General features: G+C 39.6%; 2 protein-coding genes across 2 annotated transcripts in view; both read right to left on the bottom strand.

Moving 5' to 3' along the window:
• CSMD2 (CUB and Sushi multiple domains 2) overlaps positions 1–15,133 on the bottom strand; it is a 1,686,610-nt gene that overhangs the window by 970,027 nt on the left and 701,450 nt on the right. The gene's annotated exons all lie outside the window — the stretch shown is intronic.
• On the bottom strand, positions 9,784–12,668 carry LOC138671476 (uncharacterized). Its single transcript, XM_069759653.1, has 3 exons — positions 11,735–12,668; positions 10,803–10,943; positions 9,784–9,914 (listed from the first exon to the last, which is right to left on the bottom strand). Exons 1-2 carry the CDS (start codon positions 12,666–12,668, stop codon positions 10,834–10,836), a joined length of 1,044 nt encoding a protein of 347 aa, XP_069615754.1. The 3' UTR covers positions 9,784–9,914; positions 10,803–10,833.

Genomic DNA, 15,133 nt, shown 5'->3' with positions numbered 1-15,133 from the left:
GATCATTAAAGATAGGGACAACAATGCCTAAATCAGAGTGTAGTGTACTACTGCAGAACAAAAGAGCATAGAAAATGGGAGTGGTAGTATCAGTACTTAATAATAATACCCAGGCTCAAGTGACAGTGAGGTGCAGGACCTGCATAGTCTGAATTGCTTGATCTGTGATATATTGCACGACATCAGCTTAATTACTGCCTGTTTTTCATTCTTGATACACTAAAACAAGGACGGAAGTTTAAATCCACTCAGTCTTAATTTTCCAACTGAAGAAAATGTTGAAACCAATGCTTTTCCGTCTGAGAAAATGTGTTTCCTGGCTCGTGATACAAATCATAAGCAACATCTTTCTGCATTTCAATAAAGTTTTTATTTATTTATTTAAAAAAAACAAAATAAAATTCCCAACATTCCAGAAATCTAAATGCAACAGTGTACTTTACAAAGTGTTCATATTTTTAAAAAAAAGTTAAATGTTTTACACACTTGTTTTAATAGTCCAATATTACACATCTTTCCAGGAAGCTAAAGACTTCATATTTGCAGCAGATCAATTAGATGTGAATGATTTTTTTAAATAATTCACTGAACCTGACTAATTTGAATTTCAAAAGATTAATTCATCTCTACCTATAAGCCTTTATGGCCTTTTTGTCTCTTTCTCCTTTTCTCTCTGTTTCTCTCAGTTGCTCTTTCTATTTTTTCTCTTTCTCTGTTTATCTCTCTAAGTGTGGAGTAGAATATGGTGTCCTTTTCTCCATTGAAAAGCCGGCAATTCATGTGCCGCATACAGTAAAAACACACTGACAGGTGTATAGAATAGATAGAATAGATATGTAAACATAGAATAGATAGATATATAGATGTCAGTGACACACACACACATATATATATGTATTTATATTACATAGATGGCGTGGACTCCCGCCCAATTTTCGTAATGAACAGAGGGAAAGCAGACAGCTGGAGGCTGATATTTCTAGCCTGGGAAGGGGGTAATACCCATGGAGCTTCCCAAGATATTAATATCATGATATTGATGTAAGGTCCCCTATAATTAATAACCAGCAAAGGCTATGCAGACAGCTGCTGGCTGATGTTAATACCCTAGGAAGAGGCTGATATTGGCCCCTCAAGCTAAAAACATCAGCTTTCAGCTGCCCCGGAAAAAGTGCATCTTTAAGATGCACCAATTCTGGCATTTAGCCTCGCTCTTTCCACTTGCCCTGTAGTGGTGGCAAGTTGGGCGATAGTTGGGCAGTTGATGTCACCTTTGTATTGTCAGGTGACATCAAGCCCGAGGTTAGTAATGGAGAGGCGTCAATGAGACACCCCCTTTACTAACCCCATAGTCACATTGTATGAAAACACAGACACCCAGAAAAAAGTCCTTTAATTGAAAGAATGACACAGACTCCTTTAATAATCTTAATTAAACCATAATAATGACCTCGCCCATTCCCCCCGATGCGCTCGTCATCTGCAAAAGAGTTAAAAAAGCAAACAGCAATATTCCTGACCTTTCCGCAGAGATGCTGCTAATCCATTTGTCCCCTGACGGGTCCAGCTCTGCTACATCTACTGTAGATGGCAGGCTGCATGGTTGCATAATGCGACCAGACAGCTTGTCATCCAGCAAAGACACTGAGCACCGTGTGCTCAGTGTCTCTCTGTGAACTCCTATTACCTATCTGACGGCACCGTGAGCGTGAGAAAGTTCTCCTGCTCGTGTTGCGTGGTCCTGCGAGTTCACAGCCAATGAACTCACTTCATCTTTTGGGAGAATGGGTGAGGTCATAAGTATATATTTTTAATTCTCTTTCTTGATTTATTTTACAATTATGTACTACAGCAGACAAGTCAGGATAGCTAATTTAGGAAATATGCAGGATATGAGAAATTCCTATAGATCCAGTTCCCCTTGAAGCAAATACGACCACTTTTACAAGGCAGGATTTCTATCAGTATTTTGCATCAGTATTCGTAAGCTAAAGCCACGGTCACAAGGTCAGTATTTGGTCAGTATTTTACCTCAGTATTTATAAGCCAAAACCAGGAGTGGAAGAAATAGAGGAAAAGTATAATAGAAACATATGCACCACTTCTGCATTTATCACCCACTCCTGGTTTTGGTTTACACATAATGAGGTAAAATACTGACCAAATACTGAATATATGAACGTAGCTTAAAAACAAGATCTGCGTTTAAAAGTTAAAAGGTACAAATGTTTCCACAAAACATATTCTATGTGTCCATCCCATTCCTGGCTTTGGTTTAAGAATACTGATGTAGAATACAATACTAACCAGAATACTGTGTGGGAGTGGGCTCAGGCTGATACATAATGGCTGGACATAATCATTACTTCAAGGCAAACATACAATTATGGTATTTGTGTGATGCACAACTAGCAGGTCTGGAGCACAAAGCAATGGAAAATAAATTACTTAGACTTGCAGGGTATATGCTGTTAACATGCGAGAGCACACAGCTATTTATCAGGCAGTAAATAGCCTACAAGCCAGACTGTGCTGCATTATTACTATGGAAGTAATATTCTGTCCTTTTGCGTCAGCATCAAGAGTAACAAGCCTTCCCTGTCAGGATTCATATGCTCAGATCTCAATTCTTTGTCAAACTTGGCTCTGTAGAGAGCGAGAACAACTTGAGCCGGAACTCAGATAGAAAAGGCGAGATATTCAAAGTACAATAGATAATCCAGCTTTAAATAGAGGCATGTGGGAGACAAAAATGTAAGTCTCAAGAAGGATCAAAATAAGTTTTGCAAACTGTGCCAAGAAAGGCTACTAAAATAAAATGGTTTACATTATAGAAATCAATTTAGAAAAAAATGAAACCTATTTAAAGAGGTAATACCCCTAAAAACAAAAATTACAAAAGCACTGTTAATATAAAATAATATAGCCAGTTGGGTCATCTCATCACCAACACTAATTTTCATGCTGTTGTTTTTGTTATATTCAAAAATGTAATATTTTGTTATGTTTTTTTGTTATTTGACTGTGTAATTGAATTTCTTAATAATTTGACCATTGAAATAAAGTTCGCCATTCATTTTGCACAACACTCTTAATGAATGGAGTGCTCGCGTAACATGCGCCAACTTCATTATGAGGCATCTGCCTCCACAGTTGCCATGCGCCTCCACCAGAAACTTCCACTAGTGTAATTTATGCCACTCTTGTTGCGTAAAATGTGATAAATGTGATTGGCAGACTTCACCACACCATGTCTTGCCACAGCTTTCACCACTGTTTCAAAAGATGGAAAAGCTGGTCCAGTGTGGCGTAAAAATGACAAAAGTTCCAAGAATCATGCAACATCTCAAAAGTTTTACCCCAGAATTCTAGCATAAACTCCCTAAACAATGGGAGACTTACACTCCTCAAGAAAGGCACATTACAACTAAGGTCCGGATTTATCATTTGCGTTTTTTTTAAGTCGCTTAACTTTTTTTGTCTCATAGTATTCGTTGAGGTTTTCTGGGTCAAAGTCTTCGAAATAGGGAAGGTGGCTCATGAGCGGACTAAAAATGCAAATTAAAAAGGGAATAAAAAAGCTGCATACAAAAAACAGGGAAAAAGCAACAAAAATTACTCAAAATAATTAATCAGACCGTATGTGCATTTGTAATGTTTGTGCTGTTTCTTTTTTATGTAAATAATTGTTAACCTTTGCATGAAAAGGTCTGGTGCTTTGTAACCTTCTTAGATCCAGCCCTGCTTCCAGATGACACATGAATGCTAATCTGGACTATGTGCAAAAATCTGTAAGTCTGAACTTCAGACTGAAACATTTAGGCCGGGGTCGCACTAGCATAGAGTATGGTGTTATGCGGGAAAACATCGCATAGCACTCAGACCTGTGTTAATTTATGGGGCAGATCACATCTGCGATTATTTCTCATGCCGAATCAGCATGTGAGAACAATCGCAGCATGTTGTGATTGGCACCCGCACCCATATAAGTCTATGGGTGCGAGTGACACAACGCACATCACTCGGATATCATTACCGGGGTGGCAATGCAGGAGATGGAGAAATTCATTTCTCCGCCTCCTCCGCAGCTGTGCTCAGATCTGCTCTGTGCGAGAGGCTCGGAGCACAGACACATGACGCTCGGCTCCCACTCGCAGCAGAGCAGGAGCCAAGGGTCATTAGCATATCGCTTCCGATGCCATACACTAGTGTGACCCCGGCCTTAGGCTGGGGCTATACTGTGATTTTGCTACATCACAACATAATGTATATAAATGGAGTTGTGGATGCAGCACTTTGAGTAGCAGAATGGGATCATGTCTACCTACATTATGTTGTGATGTAACAGTGACATCACAAAATAGATGTATGGGGGCACCACAGGCAGTGGGATGCCACCAGGACCTATACTAAGGTAGACATAAACGAAGAAAAGCAGACTAGGTCCTATGAATGGGGATCACCACAATACGAAAATGGCATAGGTATAAACACAGCTTTATTAGGAAACAGATAGAAATGACAAAAACACTCACATTAAAAATATTTAAAAAGCATAATCATGCTATAAACAGCAGCCCCTAATACGGCAATAACCCACATAGGACTCAAAAATATAATGGCAAATATCCCTGCACCCAATAATAAAGACCTGCACAAAAATAAACCTGTCTAACAATTTAGAAACAGCTATGCATGTGGGTGTAAAGAATAAAGGATAACACGGACATATTAGGCAAGCAATACAGTCACTAGCAATATGTGACCTATGATGTACCACAGAGAGGGTTAATAAATTGACACAGGGAGAGTTTCAAGGCTGCCTGTGGACAGAGGCACATAGTATTTCATGCCCAAAGCTCTATATTACCACAGCCGAACCTCCCATAAGAGTCCCAATGTGGGCTATACCAAGACCCAAGTTTGGTTTGTTTGTATTATTATTCTTCTCTTTTTCAGGTGTGTGACATCTGACTGTATGTCATATTGGACTTTCCTTTTTTCTTTTTTTAACCCTTTTTTTTCTCCCTTTTTCCCTCCTGTAGGTGTTCCAGCGAACCGGAATGTCACTCACCGGTATTTGCCTGCAGTGACTTTATCTGTGTACCATTACACCCTCACACCATCATGTGTGTTTGCCCTCTTGTGTGTCCCGTCATGTATTTTGTTCTGTCTTTGTGGTCTTTGTGGTATGTATGGTACTGTCCTGTTACCCTATTATTTTAGGACTTCCTACAACTATTACCGGTCCAGTCAGGCGTCTCTAATATGTCAGTCTACTCGCTCTGTTATTCGATTTATCCCTTAGCCGGTTACATGATACGCGGCGCTGGAAAGTTCCGGAGCATGCGCATCATGCAGTATTGGCAGAGACGTCTGCCATTGCGTTCTCTTCCGCCCTTCCGGCGTTACTTCCGGTTCCGGTTCCCGGCGTTGCTCGTCCCTCAGCTCACTCTCACGTAAGGTATTTAAACCGGCGTTGAGCATTGCAGCTTACCTTCCCCTGACGAAGCCGTCCTTGCGACGGCGACACGCATTGGGCTTCCTCCCCACGTTCGCCCTGCCTTTGGCGCATTACACCCTCATGTGGGTTTCTTCACAGCGCCTCTCTGTGTTCTGTCTGGCCGGACCTGGGACCTGGATACACTCTTCTTCTAGGTGGTAGTTATATTTTTATACATGGGCATTGCTGCGGATGCACATTTATTGTTTTCACGCTGTCCAGTTCTTCTACCACCACTGTGTCTGGACCCAGTCGCCTAGGCACCTCCTCGTTTCTATACGCCACATTGACCTATATGGGCTTATCCTTGTCTCTCAGTTGGCAGTATCTGTCTTTATTTTGTGGGGGTGCTTGCTGTACTCATTACGCCATCTTGGTTCAGTTATACAGATGTTGTGCCTGACGGGACATTGATCAGTGTGCTGTGTTATTCATTGCTATTTAGCATTTTTGTATATTGGCGCCTTCATTTGCTTGTACTGTATTGCTTTGGCGGGTGTATGTGGGGATGTCGGTATGATACCGTTTTAAGTGTTTTTATTGATGTGTCAATAAAAGTTTGCCTTTTTATTCATTTTCATTCTGTGGTGTGCAATTATATGAAGTGGTTCCTTTTTTCTTTATTTTTTCTTCGCTATACCAAGACCCAACGCGTGTCGCGTGTCGCCACCACACAGGGTGGCTTCGTCAGGGGTGATCCTTTATTCTTTACATCCACATGCATACCTGTTTCTAAATTGTTAGACAGGTTTATTTTTGTGCAGGTCTTTATTATTGGGTGCAGGGATATACACGTTAGTGAGAGCTCCACATTTAGACGGTACATGTTTACAGATCTGAGTTTATTTGCATATTTATCATGTTTTTCTCATAAATTATTTGGGGGAGTGCCAAAGTATTATGGTCCATATGTAATATACTATGGTTTGGCTCTATGATTGCACACTGCATTTGCCAATATATTTTTGAGTCCTATGTAGGTTATTGCCGTATTAGGGGCTGTTGTTTATAGCATGATTATGCTTTTTAAATGTTTTTAATGTGAGTGTGTTTGTCATTTCTATCTGTTTCCTAATAAAGCTGTGTTTATACCTATGCCATTTTCGTATCGTGGTGATCCCCATTCATAGGACCTAGTCTGCTTTTCTTTGTTTTTGTTTGTAACAGTGACATCAGACATCTTTGGCCATGCAACCTGTCATTACCAAAGTCACCATGTAGCACCAGCCTTAACCCCCAGTGATACATAGTAGCAAAACAGTAATTTTGATTTGCTTTTGATATAATTATCTCATAGAGCATGGACTATATTGGAAACAATCTATCAAACCAGTACATACTTCCCTTTACTAACACTACACAAAACTTTAAAAATGCTTCAGGAATTGAAAAACAAAGGCCTCGATTCATCAAAACAAATTTATCAGAATTCTGGTGTAAATTGCTTTGAAAAAAAAATCACACATTTTTGCTGCAACTCTGAGTTGTACAAAAACTTTTCAACTTTTAGGCTGCCGTCACACTAGCAGTATTTGGTCAGTATTTTACATCAGTATTTGTAAGCCAAAACCAGGAGTGGGTGATAAATACAGAAGTGATGCATATGTTTCTATTATACTTTTCCTCTAATTGTTCCACTCCTGGTTTTGGCTTATGAATACTGATGTAAAATACTGACCAAATACTGATAGTGTGACGGCAGGTTAATTCATCATGAGTTGTGGCATTCTCTATGCCAGAAGTCTCACTCCACTCCCTGACCGGAGTGAGATTTCTGAGATGATGTACAGAGGCTTCAAGAATCAGAAGCATTTGACTCCACCGTGCCACCTCATCAAGATCGGCATGAAAATTGCTGTTCTTGATGAATTGGTCCAATGTATTTAAAAATTTGTCAAAAGTTTTCATTATGTGATGATTAAAAAATTTACTATAATTATTATTTTATTTCTATAAATCAATATTACAAGTGGTAATGAAAACCCCAAACTTATATTGTACAGTAATATATGTTATTACAGAAAAAAATCTTTTTCAATTTATGAGGCGTTTTTTCTGAATTTACTGCTCAAATCTGTCTGTAATCTGATCAGATTACAGTTGCTGCTTGTAGAAGTCTATTGAAGTGGAGAAGTAAGAAGGAGCTTGAGAGATAGACAGAGGTACAGAGATACACGAAGAAAACTGCTTCAAAAGTGCAGAGTAAAATCATATAAAATCAGAAATTGAGTTATTGCTCACGTAGACACAAAAGTCTATGCTAAAATATCATCTGGAAAAACTGGCTCATTTCTTTTTATAGAAAAACAGAAGACATTGTTCTGCCATACTTGTTGTTTGAGGTAACTTCTCAGAATAAGCTGTAGAAGACATCTTTAAACCGTAACTGTGCTTTCAGTTAACTTTTCAAAACAAGCTGTTATATGTATGTACAAGAGGAAAAACAGCATTTCTGGCCATTATATTTTCTTTTCTGCACATTCTCTAATTTTCAGTTCCCTCGAAGCTGCAGTATGGAGACTAGCTGCTATGATGTCTCCTATAGACAGCAGACATACAGTAGATAGACGGGTTCCTGCTTCTCTTTCCCTGTTGCACCCAGAAAGAAGCAGCAGCATGGCGGACATCATCCATCAGTAATGAGCTGTGTGGATGTGAATTCAGCACCAAAGTAAAATACATTTGCTGGAAGTTGGTCTTTTTGAATGATATCTCACTGTGATAAGTGGATAATAAGTCCAGGTGGTAGAGGGAGGAAAAGAAGTGGATAAGTAGAAGCAGATTTATGTGATAAGATCTTCTAAAGTTGCTTATATTTACCTGTACTAGTGATTTATTAAAAATTTGTTGAAACGACAGTGATTGTTTAAGCCAAGCAACTGAAAGGTACTTGGATTTGGTTTATATAGATGTCAGCCTGCATTGTTGCATGATGCAACTATACAAGAGAGACTCTGCTCAGTTCAGTGTCTCCTGGTGAACTTTCACCTCACTGATGTCAACGCGAGCGTGAGAAAGTTCTCACGCTCATGGTGCCATTAGAAAGGTCCTGGGAATTTACAGCCAATGAACTTAATAAACACCTACAAATAATGGCAACACCAGAAAGAACCATATCATAAAAGGATATAACTTTATTGAACATAAAATAAATACAAAATATATAAAATACAAAGATATACTGCAGGTGAGGATCACATAAACAAGAAGGAAGAGGTAGATAACGCCTGGATAAAAGTCTATGTATAAACCACAGCTGACCTGTCACATAATAAATCCAAAAACAGAGTTGGAACAAAGTAAGGAGACCTTAATGTCTAATATGCCTATATACGTATGGAGAGCTACAACCAAAAACGTACACCAGTAAAGGCCGACAAAGGTCCTATGAATAGTATAAGATAGCATATAACTAGTGACAACAACGTTACATTATGTACATATATTTACCAGATCAGGTGTAGGATAACCAGGCGTCCACCACACCCGACGCGCGTTTCGCACTGAAATGCTTCGTCCAGGGGTGGATAGACGCTGGTTTCATCCCTTTTTATATTGCAATAGGCCATAGGAACCGAAAAACCGGAAACCGGAAGTAGATCTGGGCGCATGCGCACATAGCACAAGAGTTTCTTCATAATAAGTTGTCGCTCGGTATTCTTACTAATAATCACTGCGCAGTGTCTCTAAGTGATAAATAGCCGCCGTATCCTATATACCGCCGCTACCGCCTGATGAAAAAATGAAGTGGCGGTAAGAAGAAGCGCCGTGTACAACTAAGTGCGGTCGTCATGGAAACCGAAGTCCCGCGATAGAAGATGTGAGCGCCGCGGCAGAAGCCCGGTGTCACCTGACAAGATCAAGTGATACAGTCACGTGAGGAAGGTAAGTAAACAACCATAGAAGTGTACTAGAGACCGCAGACCAAGAAGAAGTTTTAGTACCGCAGAGAAAAAAGACGGAACCTAGAAAAAAAGAAAAAATGGAAGGAATGCACATAATAAATTAGATAACAAACACAAGGATGACATACAACTTAGTGCTTATAACCAAATAATGGTAAGAATAATACAAAAAAACATATAAGTGTTATACTAACAGCCATCAACTAACTGCTATGCAGCAGAGCAATGGATAAAAAGGTGTACATATATATAATATAATCGAAATATAAAATTGGACATATACATATATATAAAACTACATACACATATACATATCACATAAAATTAGTGTAAACAACCTATGTATAAATAAATACGTATGTAAAAGTGCTGAGTGCTGCAGATGTCGGAGAACAAAAGTGACGAGTGCTTCAAACAGACGCCATCATATATAGGTAGAAGGTGAAAATGAAGATATCATCCTTGATAAGTGGAAGATGGAATAACGATGGCAACAAAATAAATATCTAAAAGAATAGTAAATAAATATATATAAATATATGCATTCCAAAAGGGGAGAGAAAAAAAAAAACCAACATCAAAAAATCACAACAGCTCAAAGAGGATAAAAGAGAATTTAATGAGATTAAAAAAATAAAACAATGATTAAAAACACGAAGCAAGAAGAACTAGTGGAAAAATTGGTAACAGAACGACTGATGGAAGGTTCATTACAAGAATGGTTGAAAACTGTTATGATCATTTAATCCATATGGTGAAATTGTGTTTAATTTAAAAATCCATTTCGTCTCCTTTTGGGCCAATAGGCGTTTCCAGTTACCCCCACGTGGCCCAATGAAAACCCTATCAATGCCCCTAAATAAAAGTCCAGTGGGATCACATTGATGTTTTTCTTTGAAATGTCGTGGGATTGGCTTCAGAATTGTCAGATCATCACTGGTCTTGGCCCCTTCAATGTCTAGTATATGCTCCCGAATACGCCTCCTAAACTCCCTTGATGTCATACCAACATATACAAGGCCACAGCCACAAGTGGCATGGTATATGACTGCTTTTGTAGTGCAGTTAATAGTGTGGGTGATGGTATATTGCTCAGTTGCATCCGAATTCATGAAATCCTTCGTTTTAACTACATTTTTGCATGCCACACACTTACCACAAGGTGAGCAGCCCCAAGCCGGGCCTTTGGATCCAAAGATAAATTTGGTATTCTCACCCTTGTGGTAGCTGTGGACTAGATGATCACGTAAATTACGTGCCCTTCTATAGGTCACAGCAGGGGTAACCCCAACTATATTCGATAGGGTCTTATCAAGTGATAGGATGGACCAGTGTTTCTGAAGAATCTCATAAACCTCCTCACTCCGGGAATTAAAATCCAGGATACATCTTACCTTTGTGTCAAAGGTCTTGGTCTTCGTGGGTTTATTTCTCAATAAATGACATCGATTGCTTAGACGAGCTCTTGTGTATGCTTGACATAAATTCATCTTGCCATATCCACGTTCCATGAATCTGTGCTGAAGGTCCCCGGCCTGTCTTTCAAAAAAGAGATCATTAGAGCAGATTCTCCTGGCTCTTAGAAACTGTCCAGTAGGGATGTTTCTCAGCAAGTGTCTAGGGTGTTGGGACGTAGCATGTAGCAAAGTATTGGCTGCTGTCTTTTTCCTAAACAGGTCTGTCTGAATACTGCCCGTTTGATCGACTTGGATTAAGATGTCTAAGAATTCGATGTGTTGATTGCTACATTGATATGTCAATTTTAGATTTAAACAATTATCATTCAGATGTTTAAAGAAGGTGTCTAGGTCACTTTGTGTGCCTTGCCAAATTAGAAGCACATCATCAATGTAGCGCCACCATGCTACAACTCCAGAACACATAGGTATAGGATTAGACTGAAAAATGTCCTTCTCCCACAGCCCCAGGAAGAGATTTGCATATGAGGGCGCACAAGACGCCCCCATTGCAGTCCCCTGGAGCTGTAGGTAGAGGGACTCCTTAAAAAGGAAAAAATTATGTGTCAAAATAAAGTTTAAAGCTGTCAGAAGGAAATCACAGAGTGCCCCATCCAGACCACTCACGTTGAGAAAAAATTGTGTGGCACGAATACCGTCCTCATGTCGAATAGATGAGTATAAAGACTCAACATCACATGTTACAAGTAGCATGTCAGATTCCAGATGTATGCCGTCAAGTTTCCTGAGAACATCAGTTGTATCCTTCAGGAAGGATGGCAAAGTTTCCACCAAAGGTTTTAAATAGTGGTCTATTAATCTACATAAAGGGTCACATAAGTTGTTAATTCCAGATACAATTGGTCTACCTGGTGGACTGACCGGGTCCTTATGTACTTTAGGTAATAGGTAGATCACTGCCACATTAGGTTCGTTGATCAGTAGACCTTCCATCTGTTTACAGGTGAGTATACCATCGTTCACAGCTTTTGACAACAACTCTTTTAACTCAGACCTGAATTTGGACATAGGGTTAAACGTTAGTCGACGATAACACACAATATTGTTAATTTGTCTATACATTTCTTTCTCGTATAATTCAACAGGCCAGATAACCACATTACCCCCTTTATCGGAGGGTTTTATAACCACGTCTTTCCTATCCTCTAGTTCTTTGAGAGCCGTCCTTTCACCCTTTGTGAGGTTATCCCTTTTAATTGTTTTTGGGATATCCTCAAGGTCCCTCATCACCATTCTGATGAATAGGTCAATCTCAGGATATGTAGAAGTCTGTGGAAATTTTGTAGATTTAGGGAGAAGATGTGAAGGATACTCACCATTACCTTTTCCAGATTCAGATTCCCTTGCCAGGTCTTCCAGTGTTTCAAGGACTTGTGTATCCGAAATCGTCGCTGTCATTGATACATCTTCCTGTTGATGGAACATTTTCTTAAAGGTTAGCTTCCTAGCAAATAATTGTAGATCCTTTGTCACCGAGAACCTATCAAATCTTGATGCAGGGGAAAAAGACAGGCCGAGGCTCAGCACCGAAATGTGGTCAGAAGACAATGGTATTTTAGATAGGTTAATTACCTTGGATGATGTACCAGGTATATTTGTTTCCTCATAACGGACTTTTCCATTTTGCTTCCTTTCACGTGGTCCACGGTTGTGTTCATATCTCCGCCTATTGTACCTGATAGGATATCTCCTAGTACTGGCAGATGATGTTGTAGACATGCCAGGAGTCCCTCTACCTACAGCTCCAGGGGACTGCAATGGGGGCGTCTTGTGCGCCCTCATATGCAAATCTCTTCCTGGGGCTGTGGGAGAGGGACATTTTTCAGTCTAATCCTATACCTATGTGTTCTGGAGTTGTAGCATGGTGGCGCTACATTGATGATGTGCTTCTAATTTGGCAAGGCACACAAAGTGACCTAGACACCTTCTTTAAACATCTGAATGATAATTGTTTAAATCTAAAATTGACATATCAATGTAGCAATCAACACATCGAATTCTTAGACATCTTAATCCAAGTCGATCAAACGGGCAGTATTCAGACAGACCTGTTTAGGAAAAAGACAGCAGCCAATACTTTGCTACATGCTACGTCCCAACACCCTAGACACTTGCTGAGAAACATCCCTACTGGACAGTTTCTAAGAGCCAGGAGAATCTGCTCTAATGATCTCTTTTTTGAAAGACAGGCCGGGGACCTTCAGCACAGATTCATGGAACGTGGATATGGCAAGATGAATTTATGTCAAGCATACACAAGAGCTCGTCTAAGCAATCGATGTCATTTATTGAGAAATAAACCCACGAAGACCAAGACCTTTGACACAAAGGTAAGATGTATCCTGGATTTTAATTCCCGGAGTGAGGAGGTTTATGAGATTCTTCAGAAACACTGGTCCATCCTATCACTTGATAAGACCCTATCGAATATAGTTGGGGTTACCCCTGCTGTGACCTATAGAAGGGCACGTAATTTACGTGATCATCTAGTCCACAGCTACCACAAGGGTGAGAATACCAAATTTATCTTTGGATCCAAAGGCCCGGCTTGGGGCTGCTCACCTTGTGGTAAGTGTGTGGCATGCAAAAATGTAGTTAAAACGAAGGATTTCATGAATTCGGATGCAACTGAGCAATATACCATCACCCACACTATTAACTGCACTACAAAAGCAGTCATATACCATGCCACTTGTGGCTGTGGCCTTGTATATGTTGGTATGACATCAAGGGAGTTTAGGAGGCGTATTCGGGAGCATATACTAGACATTGAAGGGGCCAAGACCAGTGATGATCTGACAATTCTGAAGCCAATCCCACGACATTTCAAAGAAAAACATCAATGTGATCCCACTGGACTTTTATTTAGGGGCATTGATAGGGTTTTCATTGGGCCACGTGGGGGTAACTGGAAACGCCTATTGGCCCAAAAGGAGACGAAATGGATTTTTAAATTAAACACAATTTCACCATATGGATTAAATGATCATAACAGTTTTCAACCATTCTTGTAATGAACCTTCCATCAGTCGTTCTGTTACCAATTTTTCCACTAGTTCTTCTTGCTTCGTGTTTTTAATCATTGTTTTATTTTTTTAATCTCATTAAATTCTCTTTTATCCTCTTTGAGCTGTTGTGATTTTTTGATGTTGTTTTTTTTTTTTCTCTCCCCTTTTGGAATGCATATATTTATATATATTTATTTACTATTCTTTTAGATATTTATTTTGTTGCCATCGTTATTCCATCTTCCACTTATCAAGGATGATATCTTCATTTTCACCTTCTACCTATATATGATGGCGTCTGTTTGAAGCACTCGTCACTTTTGTTCTCCGACATCTGCAGCACTCAGCACTTTTACATACGTATTTATTTATACATAGGTTGTTTACACTAATTTTATGTGATATGTATATGTGTATGTAGTTTTATATATATGTATATGTCCAATTTTATATTTCGATTATATTATATATATGTACACCTTTTTATCCATTGCTCTGCTGCATAGCAGTTAGTTGATGGCTGTTAGTATAACACTTATATGTTTTTTTGTATTATTCTTACCATTATTTGGTTATAAGCACTAAGTTGTATGTCATCCTTGTGTTTGTTATCTAATTTATTATGTGCATTCCTTCCATTTTTTCTTTTTTTCTAGGTTCCGTCTTTTTTCTCTGCGGTACTAAAACTTCTTCTTGGTCTGCGGTCTCTAGTACACTTCTATGGTTGTTTACTTACCTTCCTCACGTGACTGTATCACTTGATCTTGTCAGGTGACACCGGGCTTCTGCCGCGGCGCTCACATCTTCTATCGCGGGACTTCGGTTTCCATGACGACCGCACTTAGTTGTACACGGCGCTTCTTCTTACCGCCACTTCATTTTTTCATCAGGCGGTAGTGGCGGTATATAGGATACGGCGGCTATTTATCACTTAGAGACACTGCGCAGTGATTATTAGTAAGAATACCGAGCGACAACTTATTATGAAGAAACTCTTGTGCTATGTGCGCATGCGCCCAGATCTACTTCCGGTTTCCGGTTTTTCGGTTCCTATGGCCTATTGCAATATAAAAAGGGATGAAACCAGCGTCTATCCACCCCTGGACGAAGCATTTCAGTGCGAAACGCGCGTCGGGTGTGGTGGACGCCTGGTTATCCTACACCTGATCTGGTAAATATATGTACATAATGTAACGTTGTTGTCACTAGTTATATGCTATCTTATACTATTCATAGGAC

The sequence above is a fragment of the Ranitomeya imitator genome, chromosome 3 (genome assembly GCF_032444005.1).
Source record: "Ranitomeya imitator isolate aRanImi1 chromosome 3, aRanImi1.pri, whole genome shotgun sequence".
NCBI classification, from domain to species: Eukaryota; Metazoa; Chordata; class Amphibia; order Anura; family Dendrobatidae; genus Ranitomeya; species Ranitomeya imitator.
Note: the sequence above shows the minus strand (reverse complement) of the source record. Positions and strands in the feature narration are given on the sequence as shown.

Bases quoted from the DNA above. Each gene is read 5' to 3' on its own strand.
- LOC138671476 (XM_069759653.1), bottom strand. From the start codon at position 12,668: ATGAGGGCGCACAAGACGCCCCCATTGCAGTCCCCTGGAGCTGTAGGT. The intron at 10,944-11,734 runs GTAGACCAATTG...TTTGAAAGACAG, and splicing joins GGACCCGGTCAGTCCACCAG to GCCGGGGACCTTCAGCACAG.